Genomic DNA, 19,213 nt, shown 5'->3' with positions numbered 1-19,213 from the left:
AAAGCTATTTCATTATACAAGGCTGAATGCAAAATGTTTCAATGGCAGCAACATGGCAGATATGGCTCTTTGCCTTAAACACTGAAAGCTTTGCCTTTGGCTCTGCTTCACTCGCCGGCTTCTTTAATCTCTGCATTCAGTCTCCTGAAAGCCGGCTAAATTAGTGGCAGTTGGCTTTGGGAGGACCCGTAGATTGAGCAGGAATGTGTATTTGTTAGAGAGGATTCCACTCTTTGCTCTTTGTTGGAACCTAATAACTCACTGTTGCAAGTCCTAAATGCTTCTTGATTTTGTCATTAGGCGTTTTGAGAACTCTCCTGTTTGTGTCGTATGTTCTAAAGCACGTAAGATTTTGGGGGATCAGTTTATAATCGGCTAGCGAGAGCTGAATACAAAGTAAATGCCTCTTGAAATCTAGAATTTGGGCAGCTGGTCACACGCTTAGTTTTAAAAGATAAATTTAATGATGTTTATCCTTTAAGACACTAGTGAGTGACAGGTACCTGGCTGGGAAGACATGTCTGCATCTGTAAAAATAGCTCCAACTAAAGTAGATTTGATTGGGTGGTTGTTACTTTAGAAAGTGGTCCAAATAATCGCACATTAAAGGATTAATTGTCCAGGTTATAGTAAACTAAAAAAAATAAAACTGCTGTTTAAATTGAAAGAAAGCAGAGGAAAAGAGCTGAAATAACATCAGAATCAGGAAATGAAAGAAACGACTAGCAGAAGTTCTGCCTTGGGAGTTCGAATATAAAGAGCTGACTTGGCAAGATACCATCTGCGTAACCATCTAGCTGCGAGAGCTTTTTATGTATGTACATTGCATCTTTTCCCCCTATAGTACAGGGTTGGCTATATTTGCCAATAATATGTAAATTAATTCATTTGGAATTCACATATTTACTTATCAGCGTAGCCTACTAGTTGTTGGTTCTATTGTCCCTGGCTTCATCAAGCTACCTTCCTTGGTCCCAGTCTTCTGTGTCGTGCCCACTCAATTGGATCTTTCCAATTGGTTTCCAACCCCTCTTTCTTTCACTCACCTGCAATTCTAAATACAGTATACATCCTACTTGCGAAATGCAATGTGCCTCTTCCTTTCAAAAAAATTCTTTCAATCTCACAGAGTAGGTTATTGTATGAATGTAGGAGTACGGCTAAACAGCTGTACTCCCACCAAAGGCTGTTTGAAGTACATAAGTACAGATGATTATTATAAATGAAACCTTTACTATTGGGGGGGGGGGGAATCCAAATGGTGACCTACCCACCAAAAGTCTAAATCATTTTCCTGTGGGTAAGCTTGTACACCCCAAGCGGTATGTGATGCTGTTTCATTTCCACGTAGATTGGTGAAGCTCACCGGTTTGAGGTTCCCACACTGTTCTCTGTTGTTGTGGCTTCAGATGTTACAAGCATGTCTCGCTAAGAGTGTAGGCAGGAGGTTGCTAAAATATGCAGCCAGACTCTTTTTTTTTTTTTTTATTGAGAGGCTTTGTTTTCATGTTTTAAAACTGGTTTTAGCAAGAGCAAAGTGAGAGCTGTTAACAACAGTGCGTTTACTGTCTGAAATGTGCTTTGACTAGAGATTGAGTAATATCCTTTGATGCTAATATGGCGCAGCCAGCTTTGAATAATAGCAGCTGGCATTGTTTCTTCCCACCCCTGGATAGATGACTGTCAGGAGAAGGAGGACGTGATGGTGGAGGAACCCAAGTGAAGGAGGGTGAAGTGAAAAATGCTGCCAAAAGGCAGAATTAGCTGCTTGCCTCTGTTATTGCTGTGATAATGCATCCTTGGCCAAGTTGGAGGTGAAGAGCCACCTTTAAGTTCTGATAAAGTAACTTATTATTTTTATTGTGTGTCACTTCGGAGCTTTTTCTGTTTGAATGCATGGGAAAGGGAAACTAAAATGTCTTAGTACAAGGAGTATTATTTTTGGCTGCTGCCACCAGGCTATGGATGATTAGAAGCTGTGACCACCAACACTTTGCTTATACGACTGATTAAAAACATGGATCTACGAGATTATAAACTTTGTATTATAAGCATCCTCCCCTCATTCTAATAGGGCCGTAATGTGGTGTTCAATAAATATAATGTAATTGTTACAAATCACCTTAACCAAGGACCACTAAAGTCACTTATTTTGGTTCTTAATGGCAATAAGGCTCAGGGACATCAGTATTTCTGGCTTATTGTATTTATTTAAGTGAACCAAAGCAAAATGAAATAAAAGCCTACCTCTGAATTGGAGCAGTGTGTGGCCCATACTGTGCTGGCCCTGACGGATCAGACTAAATATTCATTTACTTAATCCTTCCTATTAGACTTAGCTAAGCTAGTCTAAGGAAACATCCCCAGACGGCACACACCAGGCCAGACAGATAACGGCCTACTTGGTTCAGAGAACTTGTTTCACCGCCTCTGGGAGCATCGAGGAACTTTGTCGCCCCCTTAACAGGCTCCCTGATGCCTATGGGTTTAAAAGTCCATCTCCTGCACCTGTTGCAGGTCTCATCAAACAGAGTCTTCAAAACCCAGCATAGATTTCCAGTCTGTTGCAAAGTGAGGGAGGATAGAGCGTTGGCCCGCCTTGTTCTCCAGCTGCTCGACCATAGGGGTCCATGTACAGCAGCTGTGCACAAAGTCCACGTAAAACATCGCCCCGAGCCTGTCGCAGATAATAATGGTATAAATGAAGAGTGATTAAAGCTACAGAAGGGAATTCCAGCCTATTGTGACTCCAATGATTATTTACTGAACCAGTATTTTGTTTATGTTGTCGAGATGCACCATTAGAGTTTTGCATACAGGTGTGTTTGGTAATGATGAGAACGGGAATTCCTTTTGTTACCTGAGCTGGTCCCCAACGCTATAGAAGCCTCTGAACATGCACCATCCTTTTTACTTGCGTGTTCCTGTAACGTAGAAATCTGAGACATTAGTAGAGTTTGGGTTAAAGGTTACATTCCAAGCCTTTTATATTCATCTGCTAAGCATAGATTTGGGGAACTGGATGCATTCAAACTATTCGTGAGCTATTTTATCACTGCCTTGTGCCATTCTCCATGAGAATCTGGCTCACACATGGAAAGTGTTGTATAATAGATTTCTCAGCAGCTGTGTCAGCTGCCTCCAACCGCAACATTAGTGTACGACAGGAAAAAACCCAATCCCAGTTCTGCTTCAGTTATGTAAATAAGCCACAAACATAACCAACCTCTGCCTGTATAACACAAGTTCCCCTCCCTAGCAATCCTCTTGCAGATTAGTCCGATATCTGAATTAGGTTTTGGATTGTCGGAGCTTTCTGAATTTGCATATGGAATCATCGTTCATGTTTACCCTAAAAAGTAGTATGACTAAACTCTAAAAACATTAACGAACGTGACGGCTTCAGTACCTTGATAAGGCGCACAGGTTTTTAAATGGCGTTAGGTTTAGATTGAGCTCCGAGCAAGAATGTTGTACAACACAGGAATACCTGTTGGATTAGGTCATATAATTTTAATTTACAGACCAAGCAAGTGACCATCAATGGTCGTACTTTGGAACATCCAAGAGGAGGTCTCTTCATGAAGGGGTGTGGCTATGTGAATTTAGGGGAATGTAGGAGCTGAGTGGGTGTGGCCAAATGCCACCTCCCTGCCCCAACAGAAGAAGCTGACCCAAGGGAAGCAAGGTGTCACCTGGCACTCCGGGTTAAACCTAGAGAGTTCCAAGGAATAGATGCAACCACGTTATCTAAATCTATCTATATCATGTGCTTTTTGTTTGAGAATTAGTGTAATTAATGGATATTTAACCAATAAATGGCAGACCTGGTGTTTAAATAACCAATTTCCTCCTACCCCCACCCTTATAAAGGGTGCCAGAACCAATCAACAATTGCCAACCTCACAAAGGGGTGAGAAATAACTTAATATGAAATAATAGCCTACTATGCAATGCTCAAAACAGTGTACAAAGAAGCAGCCACATGCCTGGCCACACAACCTGGGGCTAAATCTATATTCTGTTCTCATTTAACAATATCTGAGCTTCCCGGCTGTCGCCTTTCTCGCTAGTATAACATGTATGAAATCCCTGCTTTAAAACAGGTGAATGGAAATTAACTCTCTTAAGGTTATTTGTTGTTCTCATGTTTGTTAGGTAACGTACAACGTATAATATGAAACTAAAAGGATTTTTTAGATCATGATGAGGCTTCAGAATATGAGGATAAAGTTGACAACGTTTTTTGGTAACTCCAAAAACTGCATTGAGTTGTTAACACCCTTCTCCTCCACCTTGTCTGAAGGACGCTACGGAGAAATGTGTTGCTGGCTCTTCCAAGGGAAAACATTATAATAGCCAATTAAGTGCGGCCAGCGGTTTTCCACTATATGGATCCATTTCTGGGGCCCGGAGAGTATATTTTACCAACACAGTCTTTAGAGTCGATTTTGCCATTCCTTAAAGTCGCTTTTAATGAATGTGTGCTGCACCCTGGGGAAACCTTCTGAAACCTGGGAGGCTAAAAGGTTCTGCTCCGGTATTTCACTGGAAATTGCATACAAAACAAAGTAAAACTTGACTATAAAATTTGCTCTGCAGTTGTCCAGTACTGAAGAAATATGTATGCAGGGAGTAATTATTTAATAGTGCTATGGAAACATCAGATCATGTGGTACGTGGCTGGCCTTCGGTGCTGTATGCTTTCCAGATCCTGAATCTGTAGCCACGGATTGTGGTAGCAATTTTTCTTTTTCTCTGCCGCATGAAATAAGAAAAGCCACATAACACGCCCCGTATTGTGATCCGCGGGCGCTGGGCAAGGACTGCAGCTACAAAACCTCCATCGCAGTCTGAATGTTTCCAATCTGTAACCCCAAAGCTCCTATCCTTTTCAATCATTTCGTAGAGATATTCTTTTGTTGGGAGGGTTGAACTGAGTATTTGTCTTCATGGATTGCCCTTCCTTTCAGTGAATACTTGTATTAGGACATATTGAACAGCCTTCAGCAATAGAGCAATACATTGCATCTCCCCACACATTTTTGGGTTCATATTTTGCGATTGCACTGATGAGGAGGTAGAAATAGAACGTAAAAGAAATAGACGTAGAAATCGTATGGAAGCAGCCTTGATGCTGTGTTTGTTTATAAGATCTCATTGTTTTATGCCTTTTTATGAGGATTTCAATTCATTTTAGGATTTGCTGAATAGCAGGATATCTTTCGAGGTGCGTCCTCGCGTGTATCTTCTGTGCCTCGGTTTCTATAGCGCTGATCTCAGTGTCTTGCGATTGTAGGATCGACGTTCTGTCCGCGTCGCGGTGTTCCGAAATGGTTAATCTGCCATCAACAGCCATTTACTAGGGGAGAGTTATATGATCCGGCGCAGGCTCTCACCAGACTCTCTGCACACGTCCTGTGCCATGAGGTATTAGAAGAGGCACGCAATGTTTCACTGGGTTAAGGGAAGGAAAACATTTGGTGCGAAGCTGGGCAGCTGTTGCGAGGCTCCTGGCAGCTGTTTAGAATCCAGTCTGCACAAACTGTGTCCACATTCGCACAAAAACAAAACCTGGACTCAAAACGAGCTCTGTCCACTTGGCAATTAGATTTCTTTATTTGTAAATGTAACAATTGCTTGGCAAAGCAAATCCGTCGCCTGCAAATAAACATTAACAAAATATTAGAAACATAATTTCTAGTACTGTTGGATCCCCGAGCCTGTTCCAGAAATAATTTCTTTAATAGGCTCTTGCCTATAAACGGAACAGGCTTCTTAAAAAAACAAACCCGAAAGTCTAAGAGATGAGAGAATTAATATTTTGCGTTGGTGAAACCGCACCTTTGATGGTTGGACCAAACTAGTGCTGAGGAGTAAACGTCCTCCTTATTAACTAAATATTGATACAAATGAACCTGGCTTGATTTTCCAGGCTGGTGAGCGTAAATGAGAGTTTCTTTATCCTGTAGAAGGTTGATTCATTGGTTAGGCATGAGGAGGAGGCACATTGAATGGAGGATAAGATTGAATACACTTGAAGCTACGTTTAATCACTGCAATTAAGGAATAAGTGGCCCGTGTAACATGGATGTTTAATCAGAGCACGAAATGTACCAATGGCTTCTTTGTGAGCTACTGACGATAATCCCGTAAAGGTCCCTCTTATGTTTGGTTTAAAGGTTTTAGATATAATTTTGTAATGCCAGTCTGCTCTTGCTTGTTTTGGCCAGGACTAGTTTGAACCCTCATCTGTCCCATGTCCTGTTTGTCAATCGGGTTATAGTTCATGAAGCAAATATGAATCTAATGAGAACTTTATTTTGCGGAATTGTCTTCCTAGGGCCCATCTTCTGATCACACTCAGCATTGTTTGGGTCATATTGATCTCTCCCTATAGACTGTGCAAACGTTGTAGTGCAATATTAAGGGGTAGAGGACGGGTGTCTGGCTGATTTTAGAAAAACATGTACCCCAAGGTCATTTTGCTCGAAATGTATTTTTACGTAGCACCCTAGCAGCTACGTTGGGTTTTTGGCAAAGACACTTTGATTGCATTACTGAGGTTTGGGAGAGGCAGTTGCGTGAGTGTAAAGTATTTTCTTTTCCAGTAAAGGCTGTTCAGTCTAGTCATGGTTCGCACTATTTACTAGAGTAGAACCATTAAACTGCACAGCTTGGTCTCTTGGAGTAGCTCACACGTGAACTTGTGGTTGCCATTAGGAAATAAAATGAAAGGTGGAAAGTTCGAAGACTTGCGAGACCCATTAATGTATCTATAGTTCTGCATGTTCTCTGAGCCAAGTAGCTTGTTTCGAAAGATATAATATGAAGAGCGATTTTAGGTTGGTTGTCTGGGGCTATTGTGCTGTGGCCAACTATTTTGCTTAAATTTTTTTGTCATGTAAAACTGGATATAGGGTGTCCAGGGGCGATTATCTTAAATGATCTCATTGGAAAACATTCAGTTCAGTACTTTGGCACTAGGACAGCCCATGCGCATGGACCTTCTGCCACCTCTATAGCTACACACCTGGTTATTTAGTTACTCTTGTCTCAGCCTGGCACTAGCAATGGGTACAGCGAGCAGTACACAGAAGTCACAGTAGGGGCCATCATCTGGCACAGCTGTCGATATACACATCTAAGATTCCATAGGTTATTCTTTAGGTTCTTCTATTGCCACGATTCATTACCAGCTGTGTTGCCATCCTATTCTTCTGGAAGAGATTGTTACCAGATTCTTTTCATTTAGTAACCTCCATTGTTGACATCTGGATGGTTTCCTGTTTGTTTCCAAGCTGTAGCATTTATAAGTAGACATGCTCAATTTACTATTAACCACTCCCACCCATTTCTGCCTGAAATCCCTTTTATTTTTCGCTTTTATAACCTTAGGGTTATGGCTGTCGATTACCAGATTTATGACGGGCAGCTCACAAACATTACAATTACATTTTTTACCATGTAAGGAAGGTGTGGCAAAAAATTACTTAGAAGATTAACGTACTTATTTCATCCAGGGCTAAACAGGATTAAGGAATATGTTGGTGCACACTGGTTTTCCTTTGTTGTGAGACTCTTAATCACTCTAGAATCTTCGATTGCTGACTTTAAAAGGTTGTAATCCCTGTTACAGTGATGTGAAAAATGAGTTTGCCACATAATGATCCAAAGCGCATTGTATCTACATAGGACTTGTTTTAACCTTTTGCTGCAAGGCCAGGCATGCAATGTAATACGTTCATTATTTTATGGAAATACTGATGACTGGAAAAAAGTTACGTTAACCAGCAGATTTTAAGAAAGTTCTAACTTTATGACATTTTTTTATGACTTTTAAGGGCCCACTCATTCAGTACATGTGTCTCGTGTTTAGAGCATAATCATATCTCCTGGTTTTGTCAGGACAGTCATACATTTTGGGCCAAGATGTCTCAGTGTCCTGCGTTCAGGGGCAGCTGAGATAATAGTTTGGTTAGACAGAACAAAAGATTAGAAGTTAACTGGTTCCAAGGATGAAGACCGGGAGATGCACTATAGCTGGGGTCATACAGAGCACCCCAAATTGAAGGGGTGCTACATTGAAGGCAAAACAGCAACGGCTAAGCAGCTACCGTGGTGTTTGATGTTCTTACTAGAGATCCTCCTTCCTAATCTCACACCTTGGGATGCAGGAGGAGCAGTAGTTGGAAAGAGCAAGCGTGAAGAAACAAAGTGGTCAAATTGAGAGGAGGAATGAAATCAATCAAGGGATAGCTGAAATGTGACAGGCGGGTCCGTAAAAGGGACAGCATATTACCTTTTATCCCTGGAAAGCAAACTCATTAGTGAATTAATAGTGAATTGTTTTTTCATGTTCAGGGCAGTTACATACGCGTGTATATGTGCATCTTGCGTGTTCTTGAGCCCAGTAAAGTTTGAAGTCCAGTTTATATTATCTGTTTTGCCCAACAGGTTATCAATGTTGACGGCACCATGAGGAAAACCCTTCTAGAAGATAAGCTTCCCCATATATTTGGGTTTACTCTACTTGGAGATTACATTTATTGGACTGACTGGCAGAGACGAAGCATTGAAAGGGTTCACAAAGTGAGGGCAAGTCGAGAAATCATCATAGACCAACTGCCGGATCTAATGGGGCTTAAAGCTGCCAGCGTAACCAATACATTTGGTATGTATGTGAACTGTGCACAACATGGAAAATAAAACATGCCATACATTCTTAAACAGGGGCCAAAAAACACGCAGAATGCAGAGTGTTTGCAAATGTGTGTTTACAACAATATGCTCTAGAGTTTATGACATATCAAGCCATCATGAAAGTAATGAGCCTTAACTCCTTGAATGCCTGGTATGCTGAAGATATGTAGCTGGCACAGTAGTCTAGCTATGCATTTCATCTACCCCCTCCCCAGCAGAAATGTGTTTAAGGCTACTTGAGACTTTTGTTTATTTTTAAAAATGAGTAAAAGACCTTTTCTCTGAGAATAAAAAAAGTTAAAAATGTAAAATGTAAGGTGACACAAATGTAGATAAACATATGAATATAGAATTGGCATGATGTGAGTTGCAGTGCTAAAATGGGGTGCCATTTTGTTGTGTGCCTACCCTATGATATTTTGTGTACTATCACCTACCTGCGTATGTTTACGTGGTCTGTGAATAGCTTAACTTTTCCTGGCAAAAAAAAAAAAAGGTTTCCCTAGTTAAAGCCTAGTCTAGGCTAGGCTGGGTATACGGCTGTCGCCTATGTAATTATAGCTGAAATATGAAAATTGGCCCGGCCTCCCATGAGGCAAACAACGTGTCCTGACCCCCGACACACAAATCATACATGATGGAATCCCATGATAGACTCCATCTGTAATCTTCATCCGCTGCGCGGAATCCTGTGGTTGCCTTTGCAGAGGACTTCCTCACAATCAAGGCAATCTGAGGAAACCGGTACCGAGCCCCCACGTCAAAAAGTTTTGCGTGATTATGTGTTGATGTAAGACTTCCTGTTTGCATGGAAGCCTCGTTTTTTTACGAAGACTCTAATCTTGGAGCAGAGAACGCAGCTCAAACGGTCATTGACTGAGCTGGTGCAGCAAAGTCTTTCCCAAAAGGCATTCTTTAGCGAAATGCCCTTCTGGGTTATAAAGACTAATATATAATGTTAAGGAATCTGCTGCTTTGCGGTACACAATACAGAGACCATTTTACTAGCAAACTTTGTGCTTGCGAGTTTTATGAATGTGGCATCCAGCATAGGAGGAAATATCCACGTACCTAACCTTCCTGACACCTGCAGCTTTATGGAATAGGTACACCCTGGCTTCGAGCTTTTAATTGTGGACCGCTAAATGTTTAATATTTTTCAAAAATTGAAAGCAAAGGATAAATTACTTAATATTAAAAAATAGATCACACACTCTGAGTGTCGGGCCATCATTATACCTGAACTCGGGGGCTCCCTACTCCAAGCCCCTTATAAAGTAGAACAGTCATTGTGAAAATATCCATTAAAAGGTGCACCATGGTTTTGCTCAACCAGCCCAGCGTCATTATATGTGGATAGAGAGATGTGTGTTCATGGGTATAACCTCGCTGATTTCAATCTTATTAATATGCTAATAGATAAAACCATCATTCATATTTTTTACTTGGTAATATGAAAATGCGCGAGAACTGTGTATCCACATTTGACAATTTTAAAAGAAACATTAGCCTACTGCTTGTCTCTTGGAAACATTTGAGATTAGTTTTGTGATCGTTTCTTACAGGTACCAATCCATGCGCCGACAATAATGGTGGCTGCAGCCATCTGTGCTTCTTTACCCCTCGAGGTGTGCAGTGCTCGTGCCCTATGGGGCTGGAGTTACTCAGCGACCTGAGGACATGCATCATTCCTGAAGCCTTCTTAGTTTTCACAAGCAGGGCCACAATTCACAGGATCTCCTTGGAAACGAACAATAACGGTGTGACAATCCCGCTCACCGGAGTCAAAGAGGCATCTGCCCTGGACTTCGATGTGTCTGATAACAGAATCTATTGGACGGACATCACCTTAAAGGTACTGTAATGTTACCTTCTTGTTTCCAGTGATTAACTGACTCCTTTTGGCTAGGATGCCACTGAGTTACCACATTTCTTCCTCTTCCTTCTCCAGACAATAAGCAGAGCTTTTTTAAATGGCAGCTCGGTAGAGCATGTGATTGAGTTTGGCTTAGATTACCCAGAAGGCATGGCAGTAGACTGGATGGGGAAGAACATTTATTGGGCAGACACTGGAACCAATCGGATTGAGGTGGCACGTCTGGATGGGCTATTCAGACAAGTTTTAATCTGGAAAGATTTGGACAACCCTAGGTCTTTGGCTCTGGACCCTGCTAAAGGGTGAGTACTTCGAAAATAATATTCTACTGATCCGTATGTAACGGTGAACGTTGGAGGGGCTCTGTCTTGTAGAAACAGCAATTACCTATTCTATTCAGCTGATCTACGCCTAGGACGTCAGAAAAAAAATATCTGAACTGGGAACAATAAATACACAGCCAGCAGTTAGATGCACAGATTCTTCATGGAAGGTCGGGGCATACATTGTATTTATTACTATTTATAGTTATTATCTGCTTGTCACCAAAGCCTTATCAAACATATTATGATGTTGTTTTAAATCTTATTTCACTACCTACTACAAATATTGTTGTTCCTTTTCAGCTATATGTACTGGACAGAATGGGGAGGGAAGCCCCGGATTGTCCGAGCTCATATGGATGGAGCCAACAGCAACACGTTGATTGACAAACTGGGCCGTGCCAATGATTTAACCATTGACTATGCAGACCAAAGACTGTACTGGACAGATTTGGATACAAACATGATTCAGTCCTCCAACATGCTAGGTAATGTCTTCAGGGATATGCTTTAATACCCCATTAGAGTTTATTGTAATAAGTAACCCAAGTCTGGTTAAGAGGGCTTTATTAAAGGGAAAGCTTCATTGTATGTCCCATATATTTTTTTAATTGCAATGTTTGGGGGTTTTTTTGCGTCTTTGTTGCAAACTGACAAGGGAGGGGTGCGATTCAAACTATACTTTGTCCAACTAAAAAGGGTACTTGCTGGACGCAGTGCTTTTCATCAGCCCAGCACCATCAATGTGCCCGTTTTGTATTCCAGTCATGTTTTTAATGTCGGTACAAATTCATATTGTGTCTGATGCTATTCTGGCATCCATATTTATACCAGCAGTTAGGATTATTTACTAAGAGCGGAGTTGGAAATAAAATATTTTACAATTATTCACCAATGTAGGTGAAACCCGCGCAGGTCAACTGCAACCCATTAAACATCCTCCATGAGTTACGTGACAGGTGTTAATATACCCGTTGTGATACCTGTTATTAACTTCTTAACACAAATAATTACACCAAAGGCTACTAAATGTCAAAGCTTGTTTCACTTTTATTCTGTTGATCTTTAGGAAGCAAACAGTACTCCTCCTCTTACTACAGAAGTCTTTTTTTAGTTTTAAGAGGTCTGTTTTTGCCACTTGAACCATGGATGTTTCAGTTTAACTAAATGGTAAAGTGTTCCCCAAACATAAGTTGTACTGCTAGTAAGTATATATTTTAGGCCAAACACTTTTAAGACCATGGGTGTTTGTGGCGCTGGATTCAAGTTTTCACTAGGATGCACACAATACAAAAGCCCCACTCCACCTTCTCCAGGGAAATACTCCTGGGGTAAGGTTAGTAGAAATTCCCCAGACATTCATGAAATTTAAGGACGTTTCAGTGAATTACTATCCTTGTTTTTGTAACACACTGTAGTCCATTTTGCTTGGACTCCAGTGCATTTCACACTAACTCATCTTCAACTTGGAAGTTCACCTGGAACAGCTGCAAGTTAAGCGGACATATTGGTACCGCGCAAGCAACATCTTTAAGCTTCACCAGAAGCAGGCTGTGGAAATGGACGCCAGTGTCCAGGTTACTATGTTAGACGTGCGCCTTTAACCTATTTCATACAAAAAAAAAAAAAGAAAAAAAACATATCTCCTTAAAGGAGTATAATCTGCCATCCATGCACACACAGGCAGCTATTGGTAAATGCATGGTCATTTTAGTAAAATATTAGCATTGACCATTATTAGCAAACTTACACCTGTGCCGAAGTGGACTTGCTCCGTCTCGTCTTCTGGATTGCATTCTTACAGTGCTGTTTTATACTCTAGAGAGGGAACTTCGATACCCTTCCGCCCCATGCGCGTTGTCCTTGAAATCCCGAGCAGTTGTTATGGTGCCACTTCCAGCTAGCCAAACGTTTATAGCACTTTGGGCTCTGAGCCCATTAATTAAGTGAAAGACATATTGACCTTTCTGAAACATCCACACTGTGAACTTTCCGCGCCGAGGATTATTTGTCCTCTGGACAATTAAAAAAAAAAAAAAAAAAAAAGTGCGATGAATGGGTATTAAGAGTATTCCGTATCTTATTACTTGTTGAATATGTGCATATCTCTCTTCCAAATCTCCCAGCCCTAAATTCCAGATCAGTTTGTCGTAATTCTGTGTACCCAACCAACCGTGCTTAGGCTAGTGTGAAGTAAAGATCATAATGGTGATATCTACTACATCCTTAGACTGGCTACCCATGGGGTTAGAAAACTAATTTATTTCCTATATTGACTCATTTTCCCAAGTCTTAACTGATTTCTATACCCTTAAAGTTTATACTAGTATTTTATACAGTCATCCCCTCACGTGAACCTAACCTTTTTCAAGTGGATCGGTCACAAAGTGGGACTGTAATCTCCTAAACAGCGACAATATGACAGTGCCCACTGTGTCAAAGTATCTTGCCCGCTCACCTAATGTCTACTAGAAGCATATTATTTATGACTTTACCCACTTCCCATTCATTCCTTATCACGTGCCAGGTTTATTCGTTCGTGTGCCGCTTACACCATCTTCGGTTAACCCAAATGCAGGGACGGGCTGAATCCTGTCCAGCATCCGTTACTGAGAATTGTTAAAATATTTTAGAAGTGTATATTTCATGCTATGATTTTATAAATATGTTTTTATTATGGAACGCTCAGTGTTATGGGAAGCAAAAGCCCAAAACAAATTATGAAAGAAAACATTTGTTGAGTTGCGGTGCTCGGTTTCCTTGCACCAGTTAGAAAAATCCGTAAAATGAGTAGATGGGAATTCTGGGAAAGGAAGTGAGGGCCTTGGCTGCAAGCCTAGAGGAATTGTGTAGATGTCTGTGCAGGACTCCGTGTTTTGGGTATGAGACTTCAGGGTGTCCTCATAATTCCCAGCTGTAGACAATGTGTTTCCGTTGTGCATGAATGAAGAGCAAAAGGTTATGGATTTTGTGATTGAAGACTGTGGCTTCCTACCATTAAAATGAGATTGCCGTAATGCTGAGACAGCAGATACGCATACATCTTGCATGGATTCCGCATGAAAGGTGCTTCTGCCCCGCCAGAGATTTCTCTACGGCTTTGTTACGTGCACCAATGTTACCAAACGCGAGGCTTAAGCGAAGGCCAAGGAAGGGACTTTTTCCGGCTTGTCTGTAGAGGTGAAGGATGTCAAGCGCCCACCTCGCGCTGTTTTATATTGTCTCTTCGCTGCTGCCTTTGTGGTTTTTGTCTTATCTGTTCTGTAGTGACCCTAATCCTTCTTCCGACCCCAGCCAGCTCTGAGCCTGCAAATACCTTGCAAATTCTGTCCAAATGGGTTTAGGGAAATGTCCGGTGCGTGGCTAATGGTGTCCCAGACTTGGTGATTGAACTGCCCGCTGGTGGTGGGTTGATATTATAGTTATTGCTGGTCAAATTTAAATAAAGCCATAAACCTGGGTCCTTTTCTTCTCTTGGAAATAAATTTATGTGTTTTGTGTTTGCCAGGCGGTATGCCTAAATTATGAGTGAGGATTTAATTTGACAAATGGATGTTTTACTCCTCCAGTAATGATTTACTTTACCTACATTTCCTTGAAATTGTATCAAGATTTCATTGAGACATTAGTACTTGGCTTCCAACCTCTCTGCCGTAAAAGTGTAACGAATGAAATTGGTCTGTACAGGATGGAGTTGGAGGTTGCGCATGATACTATGGCGCCATTGTCTGTACCATTACATTTCCTTGAGTTAAGCGATTGAATACTTAAGTTACAAAATAAAGTCACAGGACACCTAAGATGCCAACAGCATATAACTGTGTAACGGGATGAGGTGTGGCCACAGGTGAAGGGGTGTATCACAAACCCAATTAAATCTTATGTAAATCTATGAAAACTAAGAAATTAATCAAAAATAGTTCATTTTATGGTAAGTAGAATTTTAGGGATTTACTGTTAATGTAAGAGTGAAGAAGTATTGAAACAAAACCAGGGTTATGTTTCATTCAAGACGATGACCTTTTGTTTTAATCTAATAAACTTTTCCATCATTAATTTCCATGACATCTTCCCTGTGAATGCTTTTCGCAGACAGACTCGCTAGTCTCTAATGGGATCCGAAACAAATGGACATAACGTGTGGCAAATGCATAAAATGTATCAGAAGACAAGCTCCAGACGCATTAAATATTTCAGGATGTGATTAAACTTATATAAAGAATGCAAGAACGTCTTGTATTTTCTTTAAACCGATGTCTAAAATGTTCACTTGTTGAAGTTTAGAAAGGTTGAGTATGTTTTATATGAGCTATGGGAAAAAATGTTAGGATTGCCCAGGAAATACGAAGCCTGATCTAAAATGCTTCAGCTAGCAGTTTTTGACACTTCTCTTGAACATCCTTTTTGTAACAGGTCAGGATCGGGTAATCATTGCTGATGATCTTCCTCATCCCTTTGGCCTGACGCAGTACAGCGACTTCATCTACTGGACAGACTGGAACGTGCGCAGCATCGAAAGAGCAGATAAAGTCACCGGAAAGAACCGCACCCTGATCCAGGGTCATCTGGACTTTGTGATGGACATCCTTGTCTTCCACTCCTCTCGGCAGGATGGCGTGAATGACTGCGTGCAGAACAATGGACACTGCAGCCAGCTATGCCTCGCTGTGCCCAACAGATACAGATGTAGCTGCTCCTCTCATTATACCCTGGATGCCAACAACCGCAACTGCAGCTGTACGTAATGGCTTTATTGTCATTTTATGTGTAAATGTGAGGGAAACTGTAAGGCAAACCACGGTTTAGGCGATGAAAAAGCACAAGTATGTAAAATCATCTAATAATTGTGATACAACTTGAAACGGGCACTCACAACAAATGTGAATTTATAGGGTTATTAATATATAGATATTTATTTGGGAATGTATTTTTCTGTATAATCTGCGTGCCTTTGGAGTAATTCGGTATGACTCTGTTGCAGTGCCATCCAGTTTCCTGCTGTTTAGCCAGAAGACCGCCATCAATCGGATGGTATTAGATGAGCAGCAGAGTCCGGACCTCATACTTCCTATCCATGGTCTGAGAAACGTCAAGGCGATCGGATACGATCCTCTAGATAAACTCATCTACTGGGTAGATGGACGGCAGAACGTCGTCAAACGAGCAAAAGATGACGGCAGTCAGGTATGTATAATATGTTCCTAGTTTACCGTTCATCTTTGGGTTGATGGAGTAAGTGTGCTTTGAAGCATGTGTGCCTGTAAGTAGGTGATAAGGCTGTCCACCAGACTCTTGGGACAGCGACATAGCGGGACAACTATGTATGCACACTTTTATTTACTTTTATTGGCCCTCCTGGTGTTTAAATAATCATGGCAGCTTTTGGTACATAAATAGAGTATAACTAGGGGTCAAAGCGGGCAGGTATACTGGTGTTTAGAGCTCTTGCATTGGATACACATGTTTGTTATGGTGACTTTTATGTTTACTGCCAGGACTGTGTGCGGTATATTGTGCCAACACATTGCTTGTGTACAATCCCTGTCATGCTGCATTTTGCCTACCCTTTAAGGTATAGCCATAGGTCCCAGTGGGAAAAGATCAAAGGCCATTCCCATGCAGAGGTATTTTGGCCAGCACTGAAGCTATTAGTTTTGCATGCCTGGTGTTTCACACACTCTAAAAAGGAACATGCCATCATTAGAATAGTATTGCAATTGAAATGAATCCGGGTTGAAAGGATGCCAGTTTTTATGGGTATAAGCCAGAGAACAGATGGATCTCCAGGGACACATTGGGGGAAGGAACCCGTATTGTGCGCATCGGCTATAACCTCGATTCCTGCAGGTCATCTATGTGCAACGTATAAACATACAGCCTTACAGCTGTCAGTAACGTCTTTAATGAGATAAATTGGCCTTTAATGGGGCAATCTTACAAGGCATGCAGACGTGACAAATCGGAATCTAGATTCTGCGTAACAAATACTTTAAGGAACTTTACATCTCCCAGCACACTGACCCTTCCTACCTTGAAAATATTAATGCTTATTAACGCTGCATGTTTAGTCCGTAGCCTGTGAAAATGATTGATAGATTCTGTTACAACCTTCTCCTCCAATTCCTTTGGTATTGTTAGTAAATGTCCCTTGATAACGCGGGTGCGTTGCCAGGGAAGTAGCCGTAACTTTCATTTGTTATTAGAATTCTTCTACAAATACGTGAAACGGTTACTGTTTAATTAAGGGAGCATATGCCGAGCTTTCTGCATGAATGGTGTTAGCTTTCTCTGTCAATCTGTCGGCTTCATTGGAACCCTGTAATCTGTTAGAAGTGGGGTCGGACTGATGTTATAAATTCTGATTCATGCAGTTTGTCAGCAGACCACGGCAGAGGTATATTATTTCCCCGTAGAGTGTGAACATTTGTGTTCTGTAGCTATTATAAATGTAGAAATGCCTCCAGCATGGTTTTTTATATTTAAGGTCTGAGATATCATAAACATCTTTCACGATTCCAGTAGAAAACTGCAGCAATAAACTGTGCCATGCCATAAACAGATTAATGCCACAAACTGATATTACCATAACGTTACAGTTTTATAGCAAAAAATGGATTTAGTAAGGTACTGCGTACAATCATTACCGATGGGGGGGGGGGGGGGTACTTTTTAGCCTTGCTTAGGAGCTCATGTCAAGAGTCGATTTAGAGAGGATGAACGCCCCAATATTAGGTACAATCGGAGTTTTAGGAGGGAGATGGAGTGTGAGTGTACCTATGTCTCAGCTTTTGCTCCAGAGATTTAAGGGTGATATGCAGGGTGTTTCAGAAAGTAATGCAGGGAGATTTAGTAACCATGTGTGTTTTTTTTTATAATTAATAAGATATTTGTTAGATTTCCAGTCATCACGGGGAGACTCTAGTCCACTTGGCCATGACTACATATATTATATAATATATATACACACACACTCAACTTCCCTTGGCCCAAGTAGCGGTGTCTGACTAAGTAGTGTGGCAGAATAACAGAGATGCTTGCACCTGAAAAAAAATCTTTAGTGACGTCACCGCTGACTTTTTGTGGCAGAATGCCGGCCGTCCTCCGGATGGAATAGAGGCTCGTGCTTCCTATATATGCGAAAGCCGAACACTGTGTATAGGAAATACGAGCCTCTCCTACATCAGATAGGATAGGGATAAACCCATCTCGTAAGGGTTGGTGAGGCTGGAAGAATATACATAAAGACTGCACACAACACATCAAGCATTCATTAGGTGTGGAAATAACCAGTGATTTGATCTGCAAGACACTTCCTTACATGCCAAATTTTTGGTGCTTATGTTTAATGTATTCTAAGAAATCTCCGCTCTTCCTCTTAGTCTTTTGTGGTCATGTCAAATCCAAACCAAAGCCAAACCCAAGAAAGACAGCCCCATGACTTCAGCATAGACATATACAGCCACAGCCTGTACTGGACCTGCGAGGCTACCAACACCATCAATATCCACAAGCTGACCGGGGGAACAGTCGGTGTTGTCCTCCGTGGTGACCACGACAAACCGAGGGCCATCGCTGTGAATGCAGAGCGAGGGTAAGATCTGCTTTTGCACGTTTTATATTTGCGCTAAAGTTCTATGAATGCAATGTTTACGAAAAACAATGAAAAATACAACAGCATTCAGAAGCACAGCACTCGAGATTAATATCCTGCAGCATTTCACATAAGTGTAAAACTCTCAAATTTTGTCTATTTCTTGTGTCTTGTACCATCAGTGACCATAACCGCAGACTTTTAATAAGTTGGTTTTGGCCCCTGTAGTCAGTGTATACTACGGTATATGGCAGTTATATTATTGGGTCACGTATCTGGCACCTTGATGATGGGTTATCTCTACAGTATTAGGAACGTCTATTAATAACGAGGCCTGGCTGTACATCCTTGAGTGTCCTGTGGAGGGTGCTTGACAACAGCCAGTGTAATAGAGGGGACCATATGTCACCATACCTATGTCTGTAGATCTAGAAACCAGCTGCCATATCTGGGCCTTGGAAGTGTTAATCCTTTGATCTCTGTGTGGGCCAGTGAGGCATTATGCTGTCCCCCACCTAGGACTACTCACACCCTCTAATGGCTTGCTCCGACTCCCACCTGAAGTTATGGGTATTGCACTTATGTAAAGACAATTAGGACAGGAACCTGTATTTCTACTTAACTTGTTTCATCAATGTTTTATCTACTCAAACGTTTTTGGTAGAAGTACATGACTACTTTTGCAGTGTATTACCCTCTGTTACTCTTAGTATTAAAGGG

General features: G+C 41.3%; 1 protein-coding gene across 2 annotated transcripts in view; it reads left to right on the top strand.

Annotated features, from left to right (window-relative positions):
- The window catches only part of LOC149298479 (low-density lipoprotein receptor-related protein 5-like), a 52,932-nt gene that overhangs the window by 20,908 nt on the left and 12,811 nt on the right, over positions 1–19,213 (top strand). For both annotated transcript variants that reach the window (XM_089487267.1, XM_089487268.1), the window contains 7 exons: positions 8,458–8,674; positions 10,269–10,558; positions 10,655–10,881; positions 11,206–11,390; positions 15,316–15,639; positions 15,884–16,086; positions 18,282–18,493. In XM_089487267.1, coding sequence (XP_089343393.1) covers positions 8,458–8,674; positions 10,269–10,558; positions 10,655–10,881; positions 11,206–11,390; positions 15,316–15,639; positions 15,884–16,086; positions 18,282–18,493 — 1,658 coding nt within the window. The remainder of the gene's footprint in view (positions 1–8,457; positions 8,675–10,268; positions 10,559–10,654; positions 10,882–11,205; positions 11,391–15,315; positions 15,640–15,883; positions 16,087–18,281; positions 18,494–19,213) is intronic.

The sequence above is a fragment of the Sceloporus occidentalis genome, unplaced genomic scaffold (genome assembly GCF_023333645.1).
Source record: "Sceloporus occidentalis isolate IW3139 unplaced genomic scaffold, rSceOcc1.0.p SCAF_32, whole genome shotgun sequence".
NCBI classification, from domain to species: Eukaryota; Metazoa; Chordata; class Lepidosauria; order Squamata; family Phrynosomatidae; genus Sceloporus; species Sceloporus occidentalis.
This window is presented reverse-complemented; position numbering and strand designations above follow the sequence as displayed.